General features: G+C 35.9%; 1 protein-coding gene across 13 annotated transcripts in view; it reads left to right on the top strand.

The window, feature by feature from the left end:
• Positions 1-15159, top strand: part of CCDC7 (coiled-coil domain containing 7) — a 325715-nt gene that overhangs the window by 213372 nt on the left and 97184 nt on the right. For all 13 annotated transcript variants that reach the window (XM_039344077.1, XM_039344074.1, XM_039344070.1 and 10 more), the window contains 6 exons: positions 50-169; positions 8603-8725; positions 11240-11374; positions 12439-12564; positions 12774-12881; positions 14158-14283. In XM_039344077.1, coding sequence (XP_039200011.1) covers positions 50-169; positions 8603-8725; positions 11240-11374; positions 12439-12564; positions 12774-12881; positions 14158-14283 — 738 coding nt within the window. The remainder of the gene's footprint in view (positions 1-49; positions 170-8602; positions 8726-11239; positions 11375-12438; positions 12565-12773; positions 12882-14157; positions 14284-15159) is intronic.

Raw genomic sequence — 15159 nt, 5'->3', positions numbered from 1 at the left:
ACTTTGAACTGTTTTCACGGAATAATTTTTAAAATATTTTTATCTGAAGAAAAGGAATTATATGACCTATTAGTAAAGAAGAAAGAATTGCAAGAAAAGTTGAAGTCCAATGAGAAGGAGATAGATGAAGCTCAGATTCTTGCATCTATCCATCCAGGCATTATCAGTGGTAAGGTCGCTATATTGCTTCATAATTTAAAAACTTGAACAGGAATTATTACTAATATTATTATATTATCCATCCATCCATTCATTCATATACTGTTTTTCCTTCCAAAGGAAGCCAGAGGAGTGTACAAAAACTAAACATATAAAATTATCTTCATAAAAAGCATTTTGTTAACTTAGATGAAAATAAAAAGTCCTATAAAATAACAATAGGGTTGCAATAATTAAAAGACCTCTTGTTCTTACCAGAGTTGTGAGCCTGCAAATGCCCAGGGAATAATTTTAACTTCAAATGAGATTTAAAACTATATAGTATGGATAGCAATGGTAGATATTTTGAAAGATGACTCTCTAATAAGAAAACTGGTAGTAAGAAATCTGTGACAAAAATGTATATCTTTTATGCATAGACAAGAATTTCTTGTGCATACAAACCACTTTCACACCAAGAAATTTGTATCATCTCTTTTCTATACAGAGACATGCCCACACATATCACACACATATTTTCCTTTGTCTTTTCATTCATATAAAAATAATAATATAGACTGGATTGGGTAAAATAAGAATCGAAAAAGTTACTGGAAATGGAAGGAAAAAAACATGAAAGAAAATGTATTTAGACATTTCAAAAAAATTATATTTTACCAGATGAACATCCCCTACCAAATTATTGAGGATTGCTAATCCTAGTTTTCAGCAATTATATCTGTAGCTATATATATATATTCCATTTTCAAGAACACCTATTGTCAGCTAATGTAAATCCTTTGCTCTTACAATTCATAAGTAATTATTTTGAGAAAATAATCTTTTGCTGCCAAAATTAGGTATTGATTATGTGATAATATAAAAAAAATAGGAGACATTGACTGACCAAAGCTACCAGTCTGTGAACCTTCTCCCCACCCCACCACCCCTCATTCAACTTACCTTCTCACCATCTTGCTCTATCCTGAATTCAGGTTCCATTCTATCAACGATTTGTGTGATTTGGAAAAGAGACCTTGAGAAACATCAGGAGAACAAGAGAGAACAAAACCCTAGCAAAGCTAACATTCTGAAAAGCTCTGAACCTCAGTGTTTTAGGTTTTCCTTTTCCATAATATACTAGCAAAAGAAGTGAATTCCGGGGTGGGGGGGGGATATGAAAGGCTTTGAACTGTTCAGAATTGCAGCATTGCTAGCATTTTCACCAGATTTGAGGTCCATTCCTCCAAATGCAGGAGTATTTCTCCTCTCTGCATTGTTGTTGTTGTTACTTGCGAAGTCGTGTCCGACCCATTGCGACCCCATGGACAACGTTCCTCCAGGCCTTCCTGTCCTCTACCATCTTCTGGAGTCCATTCAGATTCACACCTACTGCTTCAGTGACTCCATCCAGCCATCTCATTCTCTGTCGTCCCCTTCTTCTATTGCCTTCAATCTTTCCCAGCATTAGGGCCTTCTCCAGTGAGTCCTTCCTTCTCATTAGGTGGCCAAAGTACTTGAGTTTCAACTTCAGGATTTGGCCTTCTAAAGAGCAGTCGGGGTTGATCTCTTCTAGGACTGACCGGTTTGAATGCCTTGCAGTCCAAGGGACTCGCAGGACTCTTCTCCAGCACCATAGTTCAAAGGCCTCAATTCTTTTGCGCTCAGCCTTTCTTATGGTCCAGCTTTCACAGCCATACATTGCAACTGGGAAAACCATGGCCTGGACTATACGCACTTTTGTTGGCAGGGTGATGTCTCTGCTTTTTAGTATGCTGTCTAGATTTGCCATAGCTTTCCTCCCCAGGAGCAAGCGTCTTTTAATTTCTTGGCTGCAGTCCCCATCTGAGGTGATCTTTGAGCCCAGAAAAATAAAATCTGTCACTACCTCCATTTCTTCCCCATCTATTTGCCAGGAATTGAGAGGGCCGGATGCCATGATTTTGGTTTTCTTAATGTTGAGTTTCAAGCCAACTTTTGCACTCTCTTTCTTCACCCGCATCAAGAGGCTCTTTAGTTCCTCTTCACTTTCTGCCATTAGAGTGGTATCATCTGCATATCTTAGGTTGTTGATATTTCTCCCGGCAATCTTAATTCCAACTTTTGATTCATCTAGCCCTGCCTTTCTCATGATGTGCTCTGCATATAAGTTAAATAGGCAGGGCGACAGTATACAGCCTTGCCGGACTCCTTTTCCAATTTTGAACCAATCAGTGGTTCCGTGTTCGGTTCTCACTGTTGCTTCTTGACCCGCATATAGGTTTCTCAAGAGACAAATGAGATGGTCTGGTACTCCCATCTCTTTAAGAACTTGCCACAATTTGTTGTGATCCACACAATCAAAGGCTTTTGCATAGTCAATGAAGCAGAAGTAGATGTTTTTCTGGAACTCCCTAGCTTTCTCCATGATCCAGCGTATGTTGGCAATTTGATCTCTAGTTCCTCTGCCTCTTCGAAATCCTGCCTGTACTTCTGGTAGTTCTCGATTCACATACTGCTGGAGTCTAGCTTGTAGGATTTTAAGCATAACTTTACTAGCATGTGAAATGAGTGCAATGGTGCGATAGTTTGAACATTCTTTGGCATTGCCTTTCTTTGGAATTGGAATGTAAACTGACCTTTTCCACTCCTGTGGCCACTGTTGAGTTTTCCAAATTTGCTGGCAAATTGAGTGTAGCACTTTTACTGCATCGTCTTTTAAGATTTTGAAAAGAGAAAAGAGAAATAACCATGACATAGTACAGTATTTACAACTAGTCGATTTACCCAAGGTGCCAGAAGAATTTAAAACTCTCCTAAATAAAGAGATAACACATTTAGAGCTCTCGGTTGCAATTAAGAAACAGAAAAATAATAAAACACCTGGACCAGATGGTATACCTGCAGAAATGTATAAAATTGCACAAGAATCTTTAAGCCCAATGCTGTTGGACTTATTTAACGAGGTTTTAACCCAAGCTAAAATACCAGCTTCATGGGAAGAAGCCTTCCTCACGTTGATTCCTAAAGAAAACACCAACCTGACACAAATTAAGAACTATAGACCCATTTCTCTTTTGAATTCAGATTACAAAATCTTCATGGCAATAATGGCACAAAGATTGGAAAGGTTCTTAGTGGATTTTATACATATTGATCAAAACGGCTTTCTATCTAAAAGATATATAAGAAACAATATTAGGACTGTTTTGGACATATTGGAATATTATGAAGTACATAATGAAAAGCAAATGTGTTTAATTTTTCTTGATGCCCAAAAAGCATTCGACAATGTAAAATGGGATTTTATGTTTAATCAATTATTGTATATGGACTTTGGGGAAAATTTCTTAAATATGTTTAAATCAGTTTACTCTAAGCAGGTGGCCAAAGTAATAATCAATGGAGAACTGACTGAGAGTTTCCAAATGCAAAAAGGCACAAGGCAAGGCTGCCCACTATCACCATTGTTATTTATATTATCTCTCGAGGTATTAACTAGAGCAATCCGGCAAGATGAACAGATCCAAGGTCTAGAAATCAAGAAAGAGACATTTAAAATACAAGCCTTTGCAGATGATTTAGTTTTTATTATTGAAGAACCACTACAATCAGGGATTAGGCTGATGGAAACATTGAATAGATACGGGGAAATAGCAGGTTTAAAAATAAATAAAGAAAAAACTAAAATGCTTGTCAAAAATATGACTAAAATACAGAAAAGTGAATTGGTTTATAGAATTGGTGTTCAAATTACAAATAAAATTAGACATTTAGGGATACAACTGACTGCCAAATGCGCTACGCTTAAAAGGGATAACTATGATAAGTTAATAGAACAGATTCAAAAAGACTTTGATATTTGGACTAACCTACAGCTCTCTCTTACGGCAGAATCGCGGTGATTAAAATGAATGTGTTGCCAAAAATTTTATTTTTGTTCCAATGTATACCTATAAAATTAGACAAGAAATTTTTTCAAAATTTGAACAAAATGATGTGTAAATTCATCTGGCAAGGAAAAAGAGCAAGGATTAAATTAAAATTACTACAGGACTCAAAGGAAAGGGGGGGATTTGGTCTTCCAGACTTGGAGAAATATTACCAGGCCGCAGCATTAGTATGGGTAAGAGATTGGATATTACTAAAAAATAGGAGACTATTGTGTCTGGAGGGCCATGACCTACAAATAGGATGGCATGCCATATTATGGGATCATAAATATAAAGTACATAAATATTTTCGAAGTCACTATATTAGGCAAGCTCTTATTGATGTATGGACAAAAATTTGGCAACCAAATTATACCCAAGTACCTAGTTGGATCTCACCGTTAGAAATATATGTACACCCAAAATTTACTCAATTAGACAAGATCATAACATATAAAAATATTTTAGATGAAAGAGGGGAATTGAAATCCAGGAAAACCATCCACGATGAAGGGATAGAATTAGAATGGTGGGCATACCTGCAACTGCAGGCAAGATATCGGAAAGACAAAAAAGAGTTAGGTATTAAATTAGAACCAATAGAATTGGATAAAATAATTTTGGGGTCGGAGGATAAAATGATTAAAAAACTATACTATTATTTGCTAGATCAGGCAACGTACGAGGAACAAGTAAAAGTGACTATGTTGAATTGGAGTAAGGATTTTGGTCTTAATTTTGATCTGCATATATGGCAAGAACTATGGGCAAGAAACAAGAAGCTTACTTTGGCCACCTCTTACAAAGAGAACCTTTACAAAATGTTTTATAGATGGCATCTCCCACCCACAAGATTGTCTAAAATGTATACCAATGTCTCCCCTAAATGTTGGAAATGCAATTTGAAAAGTGGAACTTACTATCATATGTGTTGGGAATGCACGCGAGCTCGTGATTTTTGGAACAGGATTAAAATTTGGTTGGAAGAAATATTAGAGCAAGCGGTAGAACCAAAACCAGAACTCTTTCTATTAGGTTTAACTACGCAAAAACATGACAAAGGCGTACTTTATTTAATGCTACACATTTTAACGGCCTCCAGGCTGGTTTTTGCTCAAAATTGGAGGAACAAGGAAACCCCAACGGAAGAAGAGATCCTGCATAAAATTTTAATATGTGCTGAGATGGACAGGCTTACAATGAACACGAAGATTTTGAATAGCTCAGCTGGAATACTGTCACCTCCACTAGCTTTGTTGTTGCTCAGATTTTCTAAGGCCCATTTCACTTCACATTCTAAGATGTCTAATTCGAGGTCAATGACCATCTCACTGTGGTTATCTGGGATGTTAAGCTCATTCTTGTATAGTTCTTCTGTGTAGTTTTGCCATCTCTTCTTAATCTCTTCTGCCTCTGTTAGGTCTCTGCCATTTTGGTCCTTTATCATGTCCATCTTTGCATGAAACGTTCCCTTCATATCTCCAATTTTCTTGAAGAGATCTCTGGTCCTCCCTATTCTGTTGTTTTCTTCTATTTCTTTGCACTGTTCATTTAAGAAGGCATTCTTATCTCTTCTAGCTACTCTCTGGAATTCTGCATTCAATTGGGTGTATCTTTCTCTTTCTCCTTTGCCTTTTGCTTCCCTTCTTTCCTCAGCTATTTGCAAAGCTTCCTCAGACAGCCATTTTGCTTTCTTGCATTTCTTTTTCTTTGGGATGGTTTTAGTTGCTACCTCTTGTACAATGTTGCGAACTTCCATCCATAGTTCTTCAGGCACTCTGTCTATCAGATCCAGTTCCTTAAATCTATTTGTCACCTCTACTGTATATTCATCAGGAATATAATTTAGTTCATACCTGAGTGGCCTAGTGCTTTTCCCTACTTTTTTCAATTTAAGCCTAAATTTTGCAACGAGAAGCTCATGATCTGAGCCACAGTCAGCTCCTGGTCTTGTTTTTACTGACTGTATAGAGCTTCTCCATCTTTGGCTGCAGAGCACATAGTCAATCTGATTTCTATATTGACCGTCTGGTGATGTCCATGTGTAGAGTCGTCTCTTGGGTTGTTGGAAAAGAGTGTTTGTTATGACCATCGTATTCTCTTGACAAAATTCTATTAGCCTGTGCCCTGCTTCATTTTGTACTCCAAGGCCAAACTTGCCTGTTATTCCGGTTATCTTTTGGCTTCCTACCTTAGCATTCCAATCCCCCATGATGATAAGGACATCATTTTTTGGTGTTAATTCTATAAGGTGCTGTAGGGCTTCATAGAACCGGTCAATTTCATCCTCTTCAGCACCAGTGGTTGGGGCCTAGATTTGGACTACTGTGATATTGAATGGTTTGCCTTGGATTCGAATTGAGATCATTCTGTCATTTTGGGGATTGTATCCCAGTATTGCTTTTCCTATTCTTTTATTGACTATGAAGGCTACTCCATTTCTTCTGAGGGATTCTTGCCCACAGTAGTATACCTGATGGTCATCTGAGTTAAATTCACCCATTCCTGTCCATTTTAGTTCGCTGATTCCCAAGATGTCGATGTTCAGTCTTGTCATCTCTTTTTTGACTACGTCTAGCTTGCCTTGATTCATGGATTTTACATTCCAGGTTCCTATGGAGAAAAAATCTTTACAGCATCGGACTTTCCTTTCACTACCAGATATATCCACAGCTGAGCATCCTTTCGGCTTTGGCCCAGTCGCTTCATTCTTTCTGGCGCTACTAGTACTAGCCCTCTGCTCTTCCCCAGTAGCATATTGGACACCTTCCGACCTGAGGGGCTCATCTTCCAGCGTCATATCTTTTTTCCTTTTAGTACTGTCCATGGGGTTTTCATGGCAAAGATACTGGAGTGGTTTGCCATTTCCTTCTCCAGTGGATCACATTTTGTCAGAACTCTCTGCTATAACCTGTCCGCCCTGGGTGGCCCTACACGGCATAGCTCATAGCTTCATTGAGTTACGCAAGCCCCTTCGCCACGACAAGGCAGTAATCCATAAAGGATTACTGCATTAAAGGAAGGCAAATCCCTTGGTGCACTAGGACAATGGGCATCAAATCTTTTCTCCCCTCTATTTTTTGCTAGTTTCCAAAGCTGGCAAGAAGATTGCAAATAGCTGTCACATGACTGCAGGGTACTTGGCAACCAGTCAGAAATATGAACAGGTTGCCAAATGTCTGAAATGTAATCATATCACCAGGGGAAGTTGGCCAGTGTTTAATTTTCCTAAATCTCTGATGTCCAATAAAAGTGCTTTGAATATACAAACCTGATGAGCATCGCTAAAGGTAGGTATATAATTGGAAAGAATTCCTACTCAGTTATATCTAACTTTTAAGCAAGATACATCATACATTTTAATTATGAGTATCAGAAAGGGGTTTTTCAAATGAGTTATTCAACCTAGGCAAAAATAAACTGTGCAATGTTGAATAGAAACCAAATGCCAATGACCTTTTTTGGATGCCAGCTGTCTGAAGTTTCTTAGATAAAAGAATTGTTTTGCACTAAAATAGAGTATACTTGGTTACATTCTAAATATACGTCCATGATGAATTTCCAAAGATGACTTTATGAGTCAACTTCTGATCATATAAAGGGATTAAAAAGAGTCTGTTGAAGGTGTAGACTATCTTGTGTCTGCAGACTATCCAAGAGACTGAAAATCCAGCATAGCAGAAAGTAGATGCAAAAGTTTCCACAAATGTCTTCAGGGATTCTCCTGCCCCCCAGCTGTTTTGGGCATTTTTTAGCTGTTTTCCTATTGCTGTTTTCTCACTGTTGTTTTCCCATTGCTATACCTGCCTATTTGTTAAGTGAGAGTACTTCAGAGTACTTTCTCAGGTTGGAGTTCCTGAAAACTCCAGGTTGAACATTAAAATGGCCAATTAATGTCAAAAAGTGTAAAAGATAATTGGCCAGTTAAGAAAAGTTAGGAAATAAATGAAAAAAGAACCAAAAGCTGAAACATTAAAAGAGACAGAAAAAAACTTCATTTGGATCTTTTTAATATCATATTGTCATTTTAGTCCTTCCCACACTCAGAAACTAAACAAAGGTCAGCCCTGGAAATGGGTTTCCAACAGGCTGTTTCAGGTTTGTAAGCTATATTGAGAAATTAAAAAAAATACCCTGAAAGAAGGGAATCACAAATCATTTTTATTGCTACCAAGAACATTACATGCATGTGAAGTCACCAGAAGGTTCAATTTGAAGGAGATTACATTTTGTAGATTGTAGATTATTATTTTTAAATTTAGAGTTTATATTGATCAAAAAATCTTACTAGATAAATAGGGAACATTGCTTGTTTTTCTTTATTAGAGCTTTAATGTTTTCATGGTTTTCTTTTTTTTCAAAAGGCTTTTGGGTGTTACTGTATAGCCATAGGGGTGTGTTTGTTTCTATCTATTTGTACTATTTTTAAATATTTTTCGGTGTCATTTTGATAATATGTATTGTTTTAATAGCAATCCACTAAAATTATTTAGGCCTTATAATAAGTTGAATAAATAAATTATTATGTGTATTGACCTGAAATTATTTTACAGAACATGCACTTCAAGAATTGGTTGAGGCAAAAAGACGCTTGACGACAGTTTTAAAGGCAACTGTACATGATATTCAAAAGGCAGAACATGTTTTAGAAATGGCTCAGATTGAACGACCTAGTGGTATGACTTATAATGTTTTATATTTTTTTACAATAATGCTTTATCACCATCTTTATTATAATAATGTTAGAAGAAGTGTAAGTCAAGCACCTTTATCTGTTCTTGTATGAATGGTTAATAGCTATTTAGAACAATGGCCTAAAATATACTGTTTAATGATTTATCAAAAGGAGTTAAGTTTGTATTAAAAGCGATCATTTACTAGAAACACTTCTTTTTCTTACTGATCGTAAAAAATCAATTATTTTCTGTCATTCCCTCTTTCCTTATCTCCTGAAAAGTATAGACAGTTATAAATTAGTAAAGTGGGGTCTTTTTAGATTTTGGTATCCTCTTCCTCATATCTCTGAAGGCAATGTATGCATGTAAAAGAGAATACATAACAAATATTATCACCTCATTGTACATACCATGTTTTCCCGAAAATAAGACATATTCCTGAAAATAAATCCTAGCTTGATTTTTATGTGTGCACCTAATATAAGCCGTACCCTCAAAATAAGCTCTAGTTAAGAGCCTGCGCAGCTGACTACTTCCCCATTCCATCTGGTTGTTCATGGTGCCACTGTCATGAGTTGAGGTGAGGCAGGTGGGAGAGGGGGTGGAGCTGCCCCATGCTCCCTGCACCCGCTTATCTCAGGGCACTTGCAGTCAAGCCTCCCACGTCCCGAGATCTGCCTCACCTTGTGGCGGTGGCACCAATAGCCCCATCCAGCAGGAGTCTGCATGGCCACCAGTCTACTTCTTCTGTGGTCACTCGCCACCACTCGTGCACATTGTCCCCAACCTCCGTTTCGCTAGGAGAGGCCTTCAGGAAAGGCCTCTACAGCTGAGAACAGAGCCCTGGGTTGACACTCATGTTGCCCCCTGGGCTCTGTTTTGTTGGCAGAGGCCTTCAGGAAAGAGAACAGAGCCCTGGGTTGAGTCAAATGCTTGGCAACTGGTTCATATTTATGATGGTTGTTATGTTTTATGTTTTGCAACCTTTTGATAAGCAAAGTCAATAAGGAAGTCAGATTCATTTAACAATTGCACCGATTCACTTAATAATTATGGCAAGAGAGATTGTAAAATGGGACAAAATTCACTTAACAACAGAAATTTTGGGCTCAATTGTGGTTTTAAGTTGAAGATTACCTGTATTATTCTTATATTTCATAGTTTTTATATATATTTAGAACTGTTTGGTAGTCTTTAATAATAATAATAATGTACTTCAGTTTTACAGTCATCAAATTCATCATGCTGCCATTATGACTAAACTTTATGGATGTATTCGGAAGCATTCTACAAATGCATTTTAAGTCCTATTTCTAAAGCACTTCAAGCTATTAACTTATATCTCTTAATACTTTTTGTATTTATAATTTATTTTGTTTTGAAATTGGAGGCATTATTTGATTCACAAAAAGCTTATATTTTAAGGTTGCTTAGCACTGCAATACATATTTGATATGATGAAGAACATGCAGTTTTGCAAAAGGAAATTTTGACAGCCAGTCTGAGTCCCAATTCTTTATTTAAAATATTTTTTTAAAATTATCATTATTCATTTATTTTAAAGAATATCATCCCTGTTATATTTTTACAAGCATGTTTCAGTTCCTAATCTTCTTTTGGAAACATACTAAAAACTGCATTTCTAGCATAAAATGAATGGTTAGAATAATGAGCCTATCCTGTCAATAAAAGTTTGGGTTTTTTCCACAATGTAGGTGACTAACTAGGTGGCAATTAAAAGAGTAATTAATGTATACACCAATCACATACAAAATTCAACCAATTTGAATTTCTGAAAACTAAAAGCAAATCTTATTAAATTAAGTTTTTATGAAAAATAAAATGGGTGTTTCTGTTTCTCTTTCTTAAAAACCAGTTTGGTCTAGTGGTTAAGGCACAAGTTTAAAAAGCAGGAGACTGAAGTTTAAGTCCTGCCTTAGTCATGAAAGCTGGCTGGATGACTTTGGGCCAGTCACTCTTTCTCAGTCCAACTCATGTCACAGGATTATGTTGTGGGTAACAGCAGGAGGAAGATGTGTTGGATATGTTTGCCACCTTGAGCTATTTGTAAAAATAATAAGGGTGGAATACAAATCAATAACATAAAAATTAAAAATGTATTTTACCCATATAAAACTCAGTGAAAACAAATTCAAGCAGATTTGAAGTCATTGTCTCTTTGTATCATTTGTTGTCATTTGACACCATTAGTCTGCCATCCCTATTTACTTAATTTTATGTTGTTGGCTTGGGCAAAGGGCGTTTTGCAAAAGATAGGTCTGCAGAATGTATTCTAAGTCTGCTTTGAAAAGGTTATTGTCTATTATAACATATTAGTATTTTATTGATCAAGATTGTTAGTCATCCAAAATAATTTCAGTTAGTTTGTTTTGTTTTATTGAATGAGATCTACAATAATACTTAGCATTATATGAAATAATCCAGTTTTTAAAAATAATTGTTCACGTTATGTGACTTTATAAATAACAAGAATATTTTTAAATATTTTTAAAGAAATAATACAAAAAGGGAGACCACTGAATCACCTACTTAAAAAAAAAGAATTGCTACAGAAACGTTTGGATTCAAATTGGACAGAATTAGAAGATGCTCAGGCTCTTGTAGCTGCTGAACCAGGATATATCAGTGGTTGGTAAACTGTAATTTCTAATATTTCTAATGCCAGATATATAAAGTTTGAAGTAAGTTTCTTTGTATCAATTGAATTTATAATTAAGATGAAATAGTATTTGCTGAGCTATAAGCAAGATTTCTCAAATTTTCTGTCACTGATGAAAAGAAGGAGCAAGAAAAAGATGATCCAGTAAAGTTTTAGAATCACAACTTGAGAAGCACTATAGCACTCCATAGAATTGTTGTTACTCACATTTGTTTAGTACGCTAGATAATTGGGTTTTACTATAGATTTTATTCATAGTAGCTGGTACAACAAGGCTGAGACTTATATTTTTCTTCGGGGCGTGGTTAAATAGAAGTATTTAAACATTTTCATTCTAGTTGTAAACTGTAACAGCTTGTTGTATTGTTAAAATAGTTTTTAAACATATGTGGAAAGTGAAAGGCCAATATTAATTCACATTTAATAAAGAAATGAAGTTTTATCAACTTTAGTTAAAATTAACAATACACTATGATTTTTGACATGCTAAACAGTTTAATTTTTAATCAGATTCTTACTGATATCCATTTCCTTAAAATTAAATGATGAATAGATGCAGTTATAGGTTTAATTTTTTTAGAAGAATATTTTATTTATATATTTATTTTCCTGCTGCTGTGGTTTGCTTGACCAAGGGCAATGGGCTAATGAATTCAAGACCCCTTGCCAGTGCTTTGCTGGTATGAGAGTTTAAAGAAATACCAAGCATTTTCTGGAGAAAGCAGGCTAACTTTGTATGTATTTTATTTTATTTATTTAATATTTATTTAATTTAATTTATATAGCAAGTTGTCTCATAACCAAGTGAGTCTGGGAAGTGTATAACAAAACTAAAATTACAAGTATCTAAAATCACTATCATTAACAAATATTAAAAACTATAAATGTCACAGCTAAAAATACAATTCAGTCAAATTAAAATCGAGTGCTTTTGAACAACTTGTAATATACTAAATACCAATTGTATGCACATATTGTAAATAGGGCAAATATATCAGCATTTTTTAATGAACTGACCTAATTATTTTTACAGAGCATAAATTACAAGTATTATCTGATGAAAGAAGCAATTTGTCTAAAGAGCTAAAGAAAGTTTTTCAGGAAATATTAGCATTGCAGCAAGGTGCTCCGGAGAAATTTCCAGATAGACATTATGGAGGTAAGTTAACAAAAGGAAATAAATACATAAAACCTTTTTCTAAGCAAAAGAGTTATAAATTCCATCAGAATGCATTCTTCATTAGAAACAAAATAAACTCAGTTATGCTTGAAAAAGTAATTTTAATTTTTGTCATAATTTTCTGAGCAATAAGAAGCTTCTTAAATAAATTTGAAGAGATAATTTAAAACCTTTCTCTTTTTTTGCAGAAAAAGAATTATATACACTATCTGAGAAGAAACAATTGTTATTGGAAAATCTAAAAAGGCTACAAGAAGCTCAAGCTCTTGCAGCGGCCCAACCTGGTGGCTTAGATGGTATGTTTGTGGTGATTCCTTATTTTTTCAGCTATAATATTAATCCTGTGCACCTTGAATTAATGTGCTTCATTTGTTAGAGAAACTGGGCATGGCTATAAAAAATTATTCCTGCTTTAATAGTTATATAAGTAGGACATGCAGAAACTCTTGGACTCTGGAGTTTCTTGCTCAATGTTTTAGCCGGTTAATTACATGTGCTTTCATGGCATTGGAAAATGTACTATTTTATAAAAGCAGTTGCAAAAGAATCTTAAACATTGACAATAATAATTTCATCTTTTTAATATACTGTACTTTTGCTGGATCCTAACAATAATTTGTTACTTTTAGTACTTACTGCAGATATTTTTATATCATTCTTTAGTTGCATAGTAATACTTTGTCAATAGACACTCCCCTGAATTTAATGAAAATAATATATATAGTTTCATTTCATATATTTAATGATGACATTTTCTTCCAAAACTTTGAATATAGTGTCATTTAAGTAGCTTAGAGAAAAATAGAATCCTGAGAGATTCCATAATAGAAACATCAGGCAGTAAAGCATTTAATCCCCAGGTTAAGTTCCTGAAACCTGCCTTCCAATTTAATACAGTGCCTACAGTTATTACTCTAATGACTGTGGCCTGAAAGATCCATAACTGAAATCAGAAATATCAATGTATTGCATATACGTACATTTTTTCCTGAAATAGGACAAAAATCAGAACATATGTTTGAAATGTATTTAGAAATTTCAAAAGTTATCTAAGTTCCTAGCGATTAGCATAGCATAGCATAGAGTAGCATAGCGTAACGTAGCATAGCATAGCATAGCACAGAACACTTTATTGGCCAAGTATGATTTGACATAGAAGGAAATTGCCTCTGGTGGAGAAGCTCTCAATGTACATATAAAACAAAGTAAAATAATCATAAGATACCAATATGAGAAGGTAATAAAAAAGATGAGAGAGATAATAGTAATACAGCCAAACTGCATGGATATTGCATAACATATTGGTTTGTATTTGCTTGTATAGATAAACTTTGTTAAATTATGATTTCAAAATATGGTTAAGATCCTGGTTTCTAACCTGTAACTTGCTTAATGGTGCCAACTTGGATATTAAGACAAAGAACACTTTGATTATATACTTTAACTCAGTTAATTTAAGAAGTTTTGTAAAATATAAACAATTGAGATTATATTAAATACTGATTGCAATATTGTACAGCAAATGTATTCATTTAATAATTTTTTATGAATTGATCTAAAATGTTTTTGTAGAAGATAAACAAAAGCAGCTAACTGAGCAAAGGAAACATTTAACTGCGGAGTTAGAGACAATAGTAAAGAATATTCGAAGAGCAGAACATAGTACTTCAGAAATACTTCTTGATATAAAAGCCAGCGGTAAGCAAATAAAATACTGTATTCAAAGCTAGAAAGAATAGAAAGTTGGGAGAAGATAAAGGTTAATACTAACTCATGATCACTCTTTACCAGATATAAGCTTTGTGAGTAATTAAGTGGCTTTTTTGGACTTTAAAGATTTGCCTAGGCTGCATATTGTTCCCACCATTGAACTAGAAATTCAGTAAAGCAGAATTTCAAGATCAACTCTAGACCAGCGGTTCTCAACCTGTGAGTCGCGACCCCATTTGGGGTTGAATGACGATTTCACAGGGGTCGCCAAACAATGCAGTCCGCCATTTTTTCCTCATTTTCCTTAGCTGTGCTACTCCTTCTTATTCTATTGGCTTTTGAAAGCCAATAGAATAGACTCTATTCAAGAGACTCTATTCTATTGGCGTTTGAATAGAGTCTAATTCTATTGGTTTTCAAAAGCCAATAGGAATTGTCCAGGCTGCCTCTGTCCTGCTGAGCCCGCCAAAAGCCCCAGTCTGCAAACGGTGCTGCAAGTTATCTGCAGCTAAGGCGAGATTTCTGCACGTTTCCACCCCTTCCTGTTGAGCAACTACTAAACGTAAGTAAAAGAGGGCCAGGGGTGGGAGATGGGAGGCCGGCAGGCACAGGGAGGGTTTCTGGCATGCGTGGGGCCCGGCGGGTTGCTTACCTCCCTTGGGCTGGGCCAGTTGGTGGCCCAGCCAGTGGTTGGCCTGCGCCTTTGCTGCTGCGTGCCATGGCCACCCAGGAGCGCCTGGGCCTGCCTGCCGCCGCACTGAACGTGTGGTTGCCAAGGTAAGGCTAGCGGGGCAGCGGCGGGCTCAGGGAGGGTTGCTGGTGCACGTGGGGCCTGGCGGGTGCCTTACCTCCCTTGGGCTGGGC

The sequence above is a fragment of the Crotalus tigris genome, unplaced genomic scaffold (genome assembly GCF_016545835.1).
Source record: "Crotalus tigris isolate CLP2741 ecotype Arizona unplaced genomic scaffold, ASM1654583v1 scf7180000017890.1996003, whole genome shotgun sequence".
In the NCBI taxonomy this organism is placed as follows: Eukaryota; Metazoa; Chordata; class Lepidosauria; order Squamata; family Viperidae; genus Crotalus; species Crotalus tigris.
This window is presented reverse-complemented; position numbering and strand designations above follow the sequence as displayed.